This window comes from Xenopus tropicalis, chromosome 10, assembly GCF_000004195.4.
Source record: "Xenopus tropicalis strain Nigerian chromosome 10, UCB_Xtro_10.0, whole genome shotgun sequence".
Classification (NCBI taxonomy): domain Eukaryota; kingdom Metazoa; phylum Chordata; class Amphibia; order Anura; family Pipidae; genus Xenopus; species Xenopus tropicalis.
Window position 1 is genome coordinate 46622416 of NC_030686.2, and position 15313 is coordinate 46637728.

The 15313-nt window shown below is 45.3% G+C and overlaps 1 protein-coding gene across 5 annotated transcripts; it reads left to right on the forward strand.

Moving 5' to 3' along the window:
• Window positions 1-1546: 1546 nt before the first annotated feature.
• ankrd40 (ankyrin repeat domain 40) lies at window positions 1547-12927 on the forward strand. Of its 5 annotated transcripts, none has more exons than XM_012971644.3 (6): window positions 1547-1774; window positions 1972-2140; window positions 4574-4722; window positions 6914-7375; window positions 7947-8128; window positions 10030-12927. In XM_012971644.3, the coding sequence occupies exons 2-6, from the start codon at window positions 2034-2036 to the stop codon at window positions 10165-10167; spliced, it is 1038 nt and encodes a 345-aa protein (XP_012827098.1). In that variant the 5' UTR covers window positions 1547-1774; window positions 1972-2033; the 3' UTR covers window positions 10168-12927.
• Window positions 12928-15313: the final 2386 nt, after the last annotated feature.

The window sequence follows — 15313 nt, forward strand, 5'->3', positions numbered from 1 at the left end:
AAACAGGTCTCTTGGGTGAACTGAGACTCACAGTAAAGGGCAGTTTCAGCAAAACTGTAATAACACATAAAACAGGACCAGGGCCGGAACTAGGGGTAGGCAGAAGAGGCAGCTGCCTAGGGCATAGGTCCCAACTGTCCCGCTTTACGCGGGACAGTCCCGGTTTTTGCCTGCTGTCCCGCTGTCCCGGATTCTTATCAAAATGTCCCGCGGTGCCTTTAAGAGTCCCGCTCGTCTGCAGGTCTTCTCGGGTTTTCTCGGCTCATTCCGTCACCGCTATCTTCGGATCTTCACGGCTTCTTCCGCGCGTTTGTCTTCGGCTCTTTCTGGCTCCTTCAGGTGCTTTGGCATTCGGTCCTTTTGTAGTTTTATGCAAGTCTCGCGAGATGAGTATGGCAGAGCAAGCCATTTCACTTGAAATTCAGAAGTAACAGGATGGGTGCTGGTGCTGCTCCTGCTCAGACTGTGGGTCACAAAAGTTACGCTGGTGCTGCTGTGCCTTTATCTACTACTGTGCAAGCTCTACTTACTGCTCCTTTTTTTAAAAAAAATAAGCTTGGTGAGTCCCTGACTGTAACAAAGGTGTTTATTAATAATTAATATTAATTATTAATAAACACTTTTGTTACAGTCAGTAATTATTAATAAACACCTTTGTTACAGTCAGGGACTCACCAAGCTCATTTTTTTTTAAAAAAAGGAGCAGTAAGTAGAGCTTGTACAGTAGTAGATAAAGGCACAGCAGCACCAGCGTAACTTTTGTGACCCGCAGCCTGAGCAGCACCAGCACCCACAACAACAAAAAAAAAATGTGCAGGAAGAAGCTGTGAAGACCCAAAGACAACAGTGACAGAAGGAGCCAAGGAAACCCGAAGGAAGCCAAAAAGACCTGAAGACGAGCAGGACACTTAAAGACACAGCGGGACATTTCAGTAAGTATCTGGGACAGCGGGACGGTGTGCAAAAATGGGACATCTGGGGGTGTGGCCATATAGTGGGCGCGGCAAAATATTTTTTCCCTCTTTTTCGTTTTCAAATGTTGGGAGGTATGGCCTAGGGCCCAACGATTGGGGGATGCCAGGCAGGAGCCTCTCCTGCCTACCCCATGTCATTGCCCCATTGCCCCAGCCGCTTGTCATTACGCGGTGGGGGCAATGATCCATCGCATCGCACCCCGAGGTTGCCTAGGGCGCCTGGTCGCCTCGGCCCGCCCCTGAACAGGACCCCAAAACTCCCAGAAATGTGTTCAAACTTTAAATAATCTGCCAAATTTAGTCAAATGTGAGTGGTGTTTAGGGGGTGTGGCTGCAAAAAAATGGCCATGGTCAAAAAATCATTTATTTTTGTCCCTCTTTCCCTTTTCAAAATGTTGGGAGGTGAGATACTGAGTCAGTCTCAAACTGAGGGGGGGGAGTGATTGCTTAGACCTATAGCTTCAAGGAACCTTCATTATAATAATCAACAAAATGAAGAATCGCTATAAAAAATACATCTAAACACTAGTATTTATTATTGAAGCCAGTGGCGCAATATTATGCCCCAGCAAGAGACACATTCCGGGCCTGTGTATTCGTGCGTAACCCGGAACCAAAGTGCCGCGCCTGCGGTGTCCCACGGATTCCTGTCCCCCAGCAGAGTGTTCCGGAGACATGCCTCCATCCGGGAGGGCGGATTATCTCTATTTTTACGTTAAATCGGAAGAGTGGGATCGTGATCTTGGGACCTTTACAGTGTGATGGTTGGTGTGTGAGTGGGACTGAGCCGTACGTACCCTGTGCGTTACACAGCTATTATGTTGCTTTGGGCCCGGGGGTAGGGCTACACTGGCACCACTTCCCTGCCCGCTCCGGGCTCTCTCATTATCACACTGCCCCAATTATAGATTCTTTTCTACTCGTTTGATTCGCAGAAGAATCACAAAGCTGCCTTTTTATTTTGCATAAAATCTGATATATATTTCTATTACTGCAGCCAGATGAAGATGTTACTAGAGTAAAACCGAGGTCCCATTTTTATTTTTGGAACCCACCTACATGGAAGAAGGATTGAGGGAGGCTGCTGCTTTGGGGGATTTGGAAGAGGTGCAGAAGCTGCTGAGATGTGGGGCCAATGTTAATTCACAGAATGAAATCAATGGCTGGTAAGTGGCACCCCCAACCCCCATCTTGTTGTTTATATGGGGGTGGGGAATTGGTTCTGGAAGTGTAAGTTCTCCCTGCAGGGTAGCATGGCTCCAGTAGATGGGTATTCAGGTAGGCACAGTGGGACAAATATAGGGTCCTGTTAGTACTTGGGCACTCCTAGGCAGTTTGGGTGATGGGTGTTATTATGATATATACATATATATATATATATATATACATACACATACATACAAGAACAAATGGAGCACACCCTATACAAGATCAAAAGCCCTGAGTGCTGGCAAAAATAAATCCGATGTTTCGAGCACTAACGGTGCTCTTCCTCAGGGTTCGTGCTCGAAACGTCAGATCTTTTTCAATAAATACTTTATTTATATATAAATATATATATTTATATACAAAAAAGTTCTCACGACCGCACCTCACTCCAAAATGCTAATAAATAGCTGCCCATGTGCACGGAATACAAAATAAAACACAGCCAGCACCAAGGGTCTTATAGTTCAAAACAATCTCAAGTGTATTGCATGTATAACCAATAATACATGCAATACACTTGAGATTGTTTGAACTATAAGACCCTTGGTGCTGGCTGTGCTATATAAAAGAGCAATAAAGGCCAGCACTCACGGGACTTTTAAGAAAATATTGTGTCAGCAAAAATAAATGGTATACAAAAATTGTCTACATGGTTTTTTATATATATATATATATATATATATAACAAAATAAATATAGGGGGTCTGATAGCTATCTGACTAAGGGTCCCCATACACGGTAAGATCGCCAAGCGAGCGGATCTTCCCCCGATATCCCCACCTACAGGTCGGCGATATCGGGGAGCTCGAAGTTAAAAAAATAAAAATAAAAAATAGGCGATTATATAGGCGGCAATGTATCAGTCGGTTCGGGGACCGCATCAACGAGCCGATGCGGCCCCCGATCCGACTGAATCTTTTAACCTGGCCGATCGATAGCTGGCCAATTTCAGGCCAGATATCGGTCGGCCAGTCTGCTCGTTTCTGCCCCTACACGGGCAGATAAGCTGCCGAGTCGGCCCAAGGGACCCATATCGGCAGCTATTATCGGCCCGTGTATGGGGGCCTTTAAGCATCAAATGGACCTTTTCTACTCTCATCACAGATTTCTGCTTCAACCAAGCCAGAACCCTGCAGAGGTATGGAGGAGAAAATTAACAAAGCAACCATCCAGGATTTTGCTTTAAAGGGGTTGTTAACCTTCAAAATAATTTTTATAATAACATAAAGGGTGCTGTTCTGAGACAATTTGCAATTGGTCTTCATTTTCTAATATTTGTGTTTTTTTAATTGCTTTTTGTTCAGCAGCCCTTCAGCTGGGAATTTCAGCAACTATCTAGTTGCTAGGGTCCAATATAACTTAGCAACCAAGCAGTGGTTTGACAGAAAGACAGAAATATGAATAGGAGAGGGGCTGAATAGAAAAATAAGTCATAAAACGTAACGATAACAATAAAACTGGAGCCTCACAGAGCAATAGTTTTTTGGCCCCCATTTAAAATCTGGAAAGCTTAAAAAATATATAAAAAATGTAGACCAATTGTAAGAATAGGCCATTCTATAACATACTAAAAGTTAACCTGAAGGTGATCCACCCATTTAATTAAAGTTATCCATTATTAAGTATATATCTCTGTCCTTGTTCCTTATCCCTCTGCGCCATTGCTCTAAATCATAGCTGATTATATGCAGTGGGCAAATTATATATGATATTGCAGGTTTAAGGGCTGGATTACATTAAAAAGATAATATACAGTAAGGTCTGTGGAGCTTTTAGGCAGCCTGGGAGCCATAAAAATCCACTCAGAGGCCTCCCGTTGGATGGCCCTGCTCTAAATGATAATGTACCATTCGGGTAAAGGGTAACCGATCCGGTATTGTCCACTGGCTCTGACTTGCAGCATGGCTCCAGTGCTTTTGGCATGCACATATATGGGTTTAATAGCCAGACTCCCAGATGGATATTTTCATATCTCTTTATGGCAGTAGTGTTTTGGGGGGACCCATTCTCTTTGGGCCTGATGAAGGAAACATGGAAACATTGCTGCAATAAATGTAGGAGCAGGGACGGCACAGAGTTACTCTTTCTGTAAATTTTTAGGGATCGGCACTCCACTAAGGCTCAACTTTGTAGCTGCCTTTCCACCCTGCCTCCCTGCACTCACCCCAGTTATCAAGTGGCCCCAGTGGCTTCTACCCCAACTCCCAGAGTAGCATTGCCCCTCCCAGTATCCCTCAGGCTCTTGACTGGCATCCCACCCACACTCCTTGATGATGTCACTCACAGCTAAAGACACCCAGGGCGGCTTTCAGTATAGTACTGGTATAACCCAGCTGTTCCTCTAGACCCCACTGGCCTATATTCATTATATTTGTATGTATCTCCCCAAGGACTTGCCTGCATTGGGCGTGCAAGCGGAACCACCTGCACGTTGTGTCGTTCCTATTAGAAGCCGGAGCCGATGAAGATATTCTAACGAGCAAAGGAGAGAGGCCAGTGCAACTGACGTCCAAGAAAGACATCAAGAGGCTTCTGGGAGGTGAGACTGACATGCCCAGACTGGGGGTTCTACTTACATGGATACTAGTGATGTGTGGGTTGAAAAATTTCAAGCCGACCCGGCCTGCTAAGCTGCGTCAGTTTATATACCCACACCTGCCCCGCCTCTGACATCACAGTTAGGTCGCAGACGGGGAGGGCGGAAGGAAGAGCTCAGCCTGAACCCACATATTTGCTGTGTGTGTTGGGCCTTAACCCACCTGACTCTCGGTTTTGGGCCAGCCCACGCATCACTAATAGATACCCAATCAGCCTCTCACCTTATTAGGCCCCTGATGTTCCATGCCCAACCAGGCTTTGTCACTGTCTCACAGTTTGTTCTCATAACCAATAGCAACCAATCAGAAAGTATCATTTACTGATTGTTTAAAAGCAAACCTGTGATTGGTGGCCAGGGGTTACTAAACCTTCTAGGCTCCCAGGGATATGAATTACTAGAGCTCATTGTGTGGGAAACCCTATGCCAGTATGGGCATCCATCTTTAAATGGGTGGTTCACCTTTAAGATGTTATAGAAAGGCCAATTCTAAACACCTTTCAATTGGGCTTCATTTTTTTTTATAGTTTTTAAGTATTTGCTTTCCTCTTTAGACTCTTTCCAGCTTTCTAATGGGGGGTCACTGACCCCGGCGGACAATAAACTATTGCTCTGAGAGACTACAGATTTATGGTTACTTTTTATAACTTATTTTTCAGCTCAGCCCCTCTCCTATTCATATCCCTGTCTCTCTTTAAAATCACTCCCTGGTTGCTAAGGTAATTTGGGCCCTAGCAACCAGATAGCTGCTAAAAACAACAAACTGAAGAGCTGCAGAACAAAAAGCAAATAATTGAAAACAATAAAAACTAAAGACCAATTGCAGATTGTCTTAGAATATCACTTTCTACACCATACTAAAAATTAACTCAAAGGTCAACCACCCCTTTAAAGGATGTCTCATTCACACCACAGCCTGGTTGCTAAGGTAAACAAGACCCTGGTAACCAGATAGCTGCTGAAATTCCAAACTGGAGAGCTGCTAAAAAAGCAAAATAACTGAAAAACTAGTACTCTGTGTCAGAGTAATACATCATGCCAAGTTAATTTCAAGGTGAAGAACCCCTTTAAGCAAATGGAAGATACAGTTCAGGTGCTCAGTGAGTTAATAAAGGGAATTCATTGGTTACAAAGTCCTCACAAGTTTATTCTTTATCTCCTGAAAGAGCCGTGTTTGTATCACGTTCCTACAATAAACATGATTTTATTACGACACAGTAATAAATAGCTGAGCGCTCTCGCAGTTACACCTAGTGACATAATATAGGGCAGGCTCTTTATCTCCTGGGTTTGTTTGGATCACATTGAACCTTGTCATCAGTGTGTGATGTAATCCTTGTGCTGCCTCGTGCCACCCTGCACCCACTGTCACCTTCAGTATCAATTGCAGGGTCCCAGGAAACTGCTTGTTTGTCTTGCTCCCATGACCCCCATTGTAAGCAGCAGTCCTGCCCTGCTTTATGGCTGAGATTCTAGCTATCTGTATAACAGAGCATTCTGTCACAGTGGCACAGATCCTATCTGATCCCCCCCATTGTAAGCAGCAGTCCTGCCCTGCTTTATGGCTGAGATTCTAGCTATCTGTATAACAGAGCATTCTGTCACAGTGGCACAGATCCTATCTGATCCCCCCATTGTAAGCAGCAGTCCTGCCCTGCTTTATGGCTGAGATTCTAGCTATCTGTATAACAGAGCATTCTGTCACAGTGGCACAGATCCTATCTGATCCCCCCATTGTAAGCAGCAGTCCTGCCCTGCTTTATGGCTGAGATTCTAGCTATCTGTATAACAGAGCATTCTGTCACAGTGGCACAGATCCTATCTGATCCCCCCCATTGTAAGCAGCAGTCCTGCCCTGCTTTATGGCTGAGATTCTAGCTATCTGTATAACAGAGCATTCTGTCACAGTGGCACAGATCCTATCTGATCCCCCCATTGTAAGCAGCAGTCCTGCCCTGCTTTATGGCTGAGATTCTAGCTACCTGTATAACAGAGCATTCTGTCACAGTGGCACAGATCCTATCCCCCCCCCCCCCCCCCATTGTAAGCAGCAGTCCTGCCCTGCTTTATGGCTGAGATTCTAGCTATCTGTATAACAGAGCATTCTATTTTAATCTCTCTTGTTCTTTTACAGTGGAAGAACCAGAAACAGAAGAAACAAAGCCGGACTCCGAGTTACCCTTTGTCCCAAATTATTTAGCGAATCCCCCTTTCCCATACAGCTTCTCCAGGGAAAATACCGACAAAGAACCCAGTGCAGCCCCTCTCTCTGAAAATGGCACCTCATGCACCCAGCCTCATCTTGCCGTGACTCACTCCTCCTTATCCAATGGAATGGAAAATGTCTGTATATCTACCTCTTCGACGAGTGAAGATCCCCTCCCCGCATTATTCTTTAACAGAGACGTGCATGTTGCCCCAGACTGTGCGCTCTCCCCAGTACAGAGCGGCCCTGTCTGCTCCCCTGCTGTGCCCCCAAACCGCAGTCTTTTCTCCCCAGTTTCTAACAGCCACCATCATGGAAGTGTTAACGCCGGACCTATGCAAGTATTTCAGCCGTTCTTTTTCACCGGCGCATTTCCATCCAACATGAAAGGTACAACCAGGCCCCCCAAAACCTTTCTTTATTAGTATTAAAGGGGTTGTTAAATTTTAGTATATTATAGAATGGTCAATTTCAATTGGTCTTCATTATTTGCCTTCCTCTTCTGCCTCTTTGCAGCTTTCAAATGAGGGTCACTGACCCCGGCAGCCAAAAAATCTATTGCTCTGTGAGGCTTCAATTTTATTGTTATTATTACTTTAGAGTACTTAGTTTCTGTTCAATCCCTCTCCTATTCACATATCAGTCTTCCATTCAAACTACATCTTGGTTGATAAGGTAATTTGGATCCTAGCAACCAAATAGTCACTGAAAATAATTAAAAAACTACAAATACTAAAAAATTAAGACCAATTGCAAATTGTCTCAGAATATATATGTATGGAGATCAGTGAAGGGACAAGAGGAGGTGGAGAATAAAAGGAGACTGGGGGGAGGGCAAGAGATTGGGTAAGGGGTGGGGGGACCATGAAAGAAACTGGGAGCACAGGGAGACTTTATATTTTTATACAAAGATAAATTCTAAATTGTACGTTTTTTGATTCCTTGCATTTATTCTTACCAGAACTGGTCCTTAAAGTGAGAATTCAGTGCAGCGCCACAGGGGACAACGATTTCATTGAAGTGGAAATGGACAGGCAGGAGCTTACGTACAGGGAGCTGCTACGGGTGTGTTGTGTGGAGCTGAAAGTCAGTCCAGAGAATGTGGAGAAAATTAGAAAGTTACCCAACACTATGCTTAGGAAGGTAAGTCTTCCCAGAATCCCCTGCATCTGGGGCTGGTAGGGTGTAAACCTTAACTTCTCAGCCTGTGGGGCTGAAATATGGCCCTAACCTGCTACCCAGGATTCCAACCTCTATATATCTGTAACCTTGTTATGGGCTAAGGGGGCCCAGCCTGAAGGCCAGTTATGGGGGGATTTGGGGTGAGTGCTTATTTGTGCCCTGGGTACCCCTGGAACTATAGCGGGGTGACTGTTACCCCAATGTTTCTATATATCTGTAACCTTGTTATGGGCTAAGGGGGCCCAGCCTGAAGGCCAGTTAGGGGGGATTTGGGGTGAGTGCTTATTTGTGCCCTGGGTACCCCGGAACTATAGCAGGGTGACTGTTACCCCAATGTTTCTATATATCTGTAACCTTGTTATGGGCTAAGGGGGCCCAGCCTGAAGGCCAGTTAGGGGGGGATTTGGGGTGAGTGCTTATTTGTGCCCTGGGTACCCCTGGAACTATAGCGGGGTGACTGTTACCCCAATGTTTCTATATATCTGTAACCTTGTTATGGGCTAAGGGGGCCCAGCCTGAAGGCCAGTTAGGGGGGATTTGGGGTGAGTGCTTATTTGTGCCCTGGGTACCACTGGAACTATAGCGGGGTGACTGTTACCCCAATGTTTCTATATATCTGTAACCTTGTTATGGGCTAAGGGGAGCCCAGCCTGAAGGCCAGTTAGGGGGGGATTTGGGGTGAGTGCTTATTCGTGCCCTGGGTACCCCTGGAACTATAGCAGGGTGACTGTTACCCCAATGTTTCTATATATCTGTAACCTTGTTATGGGCTAAGGGGGCCCAGCCTGAAGGCCAGTTAGGGGGGGATTTGGGGTGAGTGCTTATTTGTGCCCTGGGTACCCCTGGAACTATAGCGGGGTGACTGTTACCCCAATGTCTAGGAGGTCATGTTCTCTTCCCTAGAAAAGATGGAAAACTTTGACACAGGGTAAGTGGAATCAGAGAAGGCTCAATTATTGGCTATTTACTGTTTGGGGTCCCTATTTACTCCTCCCTTATGAGTGTGTTGTGGTTTCCCCATGATCCCCTGCTACTCTGTCTACATCATTTAAGGGCACATGATTGCACCAATCTTTGCAAAGGGTAATAGTTAAAAATGCATTAAGCCATTTACGTGGAGTTATCAGTGGGGCAAAGAATACTAAATTAGAAAGCCCCAAACAGATGACTGTCAAAAGCTGTTGACATGACAGTGCTGATATGACATGGGTGCTGATATGACATGGGTGCTGATATGACATGGGTGCTGATATGACATGGGTGCTGATATGACATGGGTCATGGGGAGAACTGTTAATAAGTACATTTGCAAGCAGGGATAATGCTTATATGACAGTCGCAGGGAGGGATCAGAGGCAGAGACATTGCTTATAGGACAGTAACAGCAGGGAAACTGTTGATATAGGAAACAGCTGCTGTGAGAGTCAAGCAATGGCCATCTTTGCCTGTGACTTTCAGCTGTTTCCCCTGCCTAGGAATAAATACAGGCCTTATACACCAAACCCCTTTGGGACTTGTGTTCCACCCCTTTCTGGAGCACATGGGACCTTAGAGAGGTTTTGTGAATGGGCCCAGTATTTTCTAGCTATGTAGCGTTCCCAACAGCTGGAGGAAGGGGAGATACCCTGCACAGTAGTCGCCATGTTGTGCCCCTAATTTTTGTTGTGAACCCAACAGCTGGAGTCTGCGTGTTTGAACCCACCCTTGCTTGCAGCTAATTTATTCTCACCAGTAGAGGGAGCTACTCCTTCACCATAGTTCTCTAGCTATAAATTCCCTATTGGCAATGCATAGGGCTTTTAGACTGCTTTCTGCCCAGAGCAAGGGTTGAACAAATATATATTTGTACTATTATTGTACAGGATAAAGACGTTGCCCGATTACAGGACTTCCAGGAGCTGGAGCTGGTCCTGAGGAACAGCGCCGACCGATTTCGGACATCGACGTCCCTGACCGAGAGGCCTTGCTTCAACAAGAAAGCTTCGCAGCTAACCTACTGACCCAGTGGCGGTGCCGTGGCTCTGCCCAGTGTATTCTAACCCAGATTGACGTATATAACAACAAATTAACTATCACCTTGCCATGACACTAAAAGTAGATTATTTTAAGAAGCACAGAACAGAAGAATACTGGTATGTCCGGCCTGACACCTTCTGACCATTGGCCGGTACTGGGGTTCCAAGAGACGTATACGCAACATATAACTTAATGTTTAATTGCCCACAACGCTTAGGGCGAAGACACACAGAGCTACTTAGTAGCAGCTACTTTTCACAGCTACTAAACGCCAGAAAATCCCCTGCCATAGACATACTGAGAAATGCCTAAAACAGACAGAGACACTTTGTAGCCATGACAAGTAGCTGCTACTAGTTAGTAGCTCTGTGTGACTTCACATTTACAAGCTCTTTTGCCCGGTTCTTTGGCTCCTGTCACACTGAAGCCTAAGGGCAAGAACTCAATTCGGGGGTGAGGTGCCCACCATAGATCTATGCTATCCGAAGTCACACAAGGTTGCCTGCAGGAGGAAATTTTGCGCGACTTTGGATTACCGAAGCAATGCAAAGGGCTTTCCACCGGCGACTGGTAGTTGGTTGCCCACAATAGCAGAGATCTATCGCGAGTGACTCAACCACTCATTGGGACATCAGCCTAAAAGTGCATGTAAAGCAATTTTATATTAAGAGACGGGTGGGTATAAGTCCCTATAACCGCAGCTGGACGGCTGCAGATTTGTTGTGACAAAAGGCAAATGGGACACTGAATTTAGGTCCTTTGGCCACTGTATCTTTTTTTATAGTAAAGCAGGGAGCAAAGCACCTTAGATCGCCCGTATGCCGTTGCCCAAAGAGACCCGTGCCAACATAGGCAGTATTAATGCATTGTTTGAATTTGCTTTGCCAAACCCGAAGTGATGCTGACACGAGCCAATCTAGGCATTGTGCTGCTATGGACTCGCTGCTGGGCCTCCCGCCATTGGCCAGGCCGAGCTCTGTGTATTGGGTTCCACCTCACTGTTATCCAGGACACAAATAAACAGAAGCCGCAGCCTATCAGAGCCTGCCCCATATTGCGGCCCAGCATATAGCCGACACAATGCCTCTGTTAGATGGCAGCCTGTCAGTATCACTTTATACAAGTGGTGCACCTTGTTATAGAAAAGTCATATCTTGTGTGTGTTTGTGTGTGTGTGGGGGGGTGTCTTCCAGCTAATTATAAAGCATTGGGCCGTGCCATTCCTGGGAGGTGCTTCCTGCAGCCTGTGGCGCAACCCATAGACTTTTGTGTTGCAGAGGTATGCCCCCCTAGCAATGCAGGTGAGAGATGGTATTGCACCCCGGTGGCCTATTCTCTAATGATCTAAAAAGGCCTGAATAGGACTCCTCTCAGGTTAGCAGTTCCCCTAAAGGTGGCCATACACGGGAATATTCGCTCGTTTGGTCGTCAGGCAAGCGGATCTGCTCCCGATAAGCTCACCTAAAGGTGGACGATACCAGGCTAATTTGATCATTTGGCCCTAGGGACAAACGATTGAATTGCAACAGTCGGCATAGGCGCCGTCCGATCAGGGAAACCCAATGGATCCCCGATCCAATGGAAATCAAACCTGGCTGATCAAGATCTGGCCAATCTTGGTCAGGTAGGCCCGTCTGAAGGACTAAAATCTGCCCGTGTATGGCCCCCATAGTCAGTGGTGGCCCCCCCATCTGAATGTCACTGCTCCTAATAGTGAGCTCCCTGGCATTACTTTCCCTTTAACATATAAAAGGTAGTAAGTTTTAATTTCCAGCAGGGCTAAGAAGATCCCTGCGTTTTTTAAACTCCTGCTTCGACTAATAAAGCTGCCGATAACGGACAGAAAAGTCAGCGAATAATAACATTTCCCCCCATATGAGTTTTGCATCTCTAGATCTGTGGTTGTTGGAACTAGTCCATAATATAAACCTTAAGTGGCTCCTCGTTCCTTCCCTACTTCTCATATTTAGGGGCAGTTTGCCTTTAATTAAATCTTAGTATGATGTAGGCAGTGATAATCTGAGACAGTTTGCAGTTGGTCTTTATTTTTTTGTGTGATCTTTTTTTTTTTATTTTTTTGTTCAGTAGCTCTTCGGTTTAAAGTTTCAGCAGCTACCCTGTTGCTAGTGGCCTGTTTACCCTAGCAACCGTGCAGGGGTGACGAAGACGAATAGAAAGATAAGGAAAAAGAGAAATATTATTGGCTGCTGGGGTCAGCACAAAGGCAAGTTATTAAAAAAAATGAAGACCAAGTAAAAGCTGCTAAGAATAGGACAGTCTATGATAAACTAAAAGTCAACAGCCCTTTAAAAGCAAATTTTAGAAAAAAATTGAGGATTAACGGAATTCTTTATATGGGAGGATCCATGTAATAACTATTGTGTGACAATGCTGCACCCCTCCGGTGACTGCACACTGGAAAGCCCCACATTTCTTGGCTGGCTGAGGATTCTGGGAGATGTAGTCTGCAGTGGCTGGAGAGCTGCCATTTTGCTTCCCCTGTCCCATTACATTAAAGGGACGGTACACAGTAAAATAGGAATATATGGATTTGTTTTACGTTGAAACTTCAGGCAGAATGTAATTTCAACGCCCATTTTTAGCGCACATTTGTGGCACAAGTGGATTTTGGCGTGTACTGTCCCTTTAACATGGGTGGGTGACAAACTGCTCTCTCTGAGTCTGTACAGATTTGCTGTCATTCAGTTACTGTTTACAAATAAACAACTGCAATATTAACATGATTGGTGGCAGAGTGTTGCGTGGTGGGTGGGTGCTGGTTAAGAAAAGTAGCTCTGGGTGCAGGTTTAAACATAAAGGCCCCCCCCTTTAGTTATTTATTGACACAAACCCCCTCCGCTCCAGCTGCACACTAGCTACATCTACTGCATGTTATTTAGGGACCGAGATTTACTACTTTGGAACCTACACCCCTCACTGAGGCTTCTTAATGGAACAGTCCAGGACCTGCAGTTATTACTGATATCCAGCGCCTTTTGTATATGGATTGAACCATGATAAACACGGGGTGCACTTCCACAGCCAATGTAGGGTAACATCACTGTTTCCATCTTGCCCTGCAGTCACCTCGTTGCCTACTGCCCCCCATCTTTTTCCACCATCACCATCTTTTCCTGCTTCAACTAAATCCCATTTGTACAGGTATAGGACCCATTATCCAGAATGCTCGGGACCAAGGGTATTCCGGATAAGGGGTCTTTCCGTAATTTGGATCTCCTACTCTACTAAAAAATCAATAAAACATTAATTAATACCATTAGGATTGTTTTGTGTCCAATAAGGATTAATTATATCTTAGTTGGGATCAAGTACAGGTACTGTTTTATTATTACAGAGAAAAGGGAATCATTTAACCATTAAATAAACCCAATAGGGCTGTTCTGCCCCAATAAGGGGTAATTATATCTTAGTTGGGATCAAGTACAGGTAATGTTTTATTTCTACAGAGAAAAAGGAAATCAGTTTTAAAATTCTGAATTATTTGATTAAAATGGAGTCTATGGGAGACAGGCTTTCTGTAATTCGGAGCTTTCTGGATAACGGTAAAACGATAAAGGTAATCTACGGAGTCAACATGGGGTTGACTATATCTGGCCCTTGGGCCTCCAGTTGGAAAAGCCTGATCTAAAGCAAAAAAAACCAAAACAAAACCCTGGGCTATGGGGTAAATGATTTCTGATTAGATCTCTACCTGCCGGTGGTATTTGTCATTGGCTCTCAGGGGCCCACAGGGGGTAAATATAAATACAAAGGGTATGTTGCATTCATTACCAGGGGAGCCACCACCTCTCTGTAACTGTATCTGTACAACCGTGCGCAGGTGGTTGCTGGGAGATGCAGTCGCACAGCAGCTGGAGCACTGAAGGCTGCCGTCCCTGAGCCGGAGCAGCTAACAGAGCATGTGAGGGGATATCTGCATTCCTGGGATTTATGGCCATGGTGAAACCTGATCCGGACACAGGTTGCTTGAACTCTCAGCTGCTGCTTGAACTTCTCAAATAGGCAGAAGGGTGACACCCCGGGGGCAGAACAGCCGCAGGTGCCTCTACTCGCCCACATTTCTCTCCTGTGTTGTGAAAACAAAGTTAAAGGGCCCACTATGTGCTGATATCTCCCTGTATGCTCTGTATCTTTTAAATGACTGCTGTACTCTATTCCTGCTGAATTGTGCTTAGTACAGGGGAATCCCTATGTGCCATAGTTTTATGGTATCTCTCTGTACAGGCTATGAGCAAACTTAGGGAGCTGTTCCTGCTGAATTGTGCTTAGTACAGGGGAATCCCTATGTGCCATAGTTTTATGGTATCTCTCTGTACAGGCTATGAGCAAACTTAGGGGGCTGTTCCTGCTGAATTGTGCTTAGTACAGGGGAATCCCTATGTGCCATAGTTTTATGGTATCTCTCTGTACAGGCTATGAGCAAACTTAGGGACTGTTCCTGCTGAATTGTGCTTAGTACAGGGGAATCCCTATGTGCTATAGTTTTATGGTATCTCTCTGTACAGGCTATGAGCAAACTTAGGGGGCTGTTCCTGCTGAATTGTGCTTAGTACAGGGGAATCCCTATGTGCCATAGTTTTATGGTATCTCTCTGTACAGGCTATGAGCAAACTTAGGGGGCTGTTCCTGCTGAATTGTGCTTAGTACAGGGGAATCCCTATGCTGCCATAGTTTTATGGTATCTCTCTGTACAGGCTATGAGCAAACTTAGGGGGCTGTTCCTGCTGAATTGTGCTTAGTACAGGGGAATCCCTATGCTGCCATAGTTTTATGGTATCTCTCTGTACAGGCTATGAGCAAACTTAGGGGGCTGTTCCTGCTGAATTGTGCTTAGTACAGGGGAATCCCTATGCTGCCATAGTTTTATGGTATCTCTCTGTACAGGCTATGAGCAAACTTAGGGGGCTGTTCCTGCTGAATTGTGCTTAGTACAGGGGAATCCCTATGCTGCCATAGTTTTATGGCATCTCTCTGTACAGGCTATAAGCAAACCTAGTGGGCTGTTCCTGCTATTTCTATGTTGAGTTCCTATTACAAGCCACCTTTAGCTGTTCCAAACCCCAAACATAGCTGCCCCATTGTTGTGCCACTAGATGACACTGAATTATG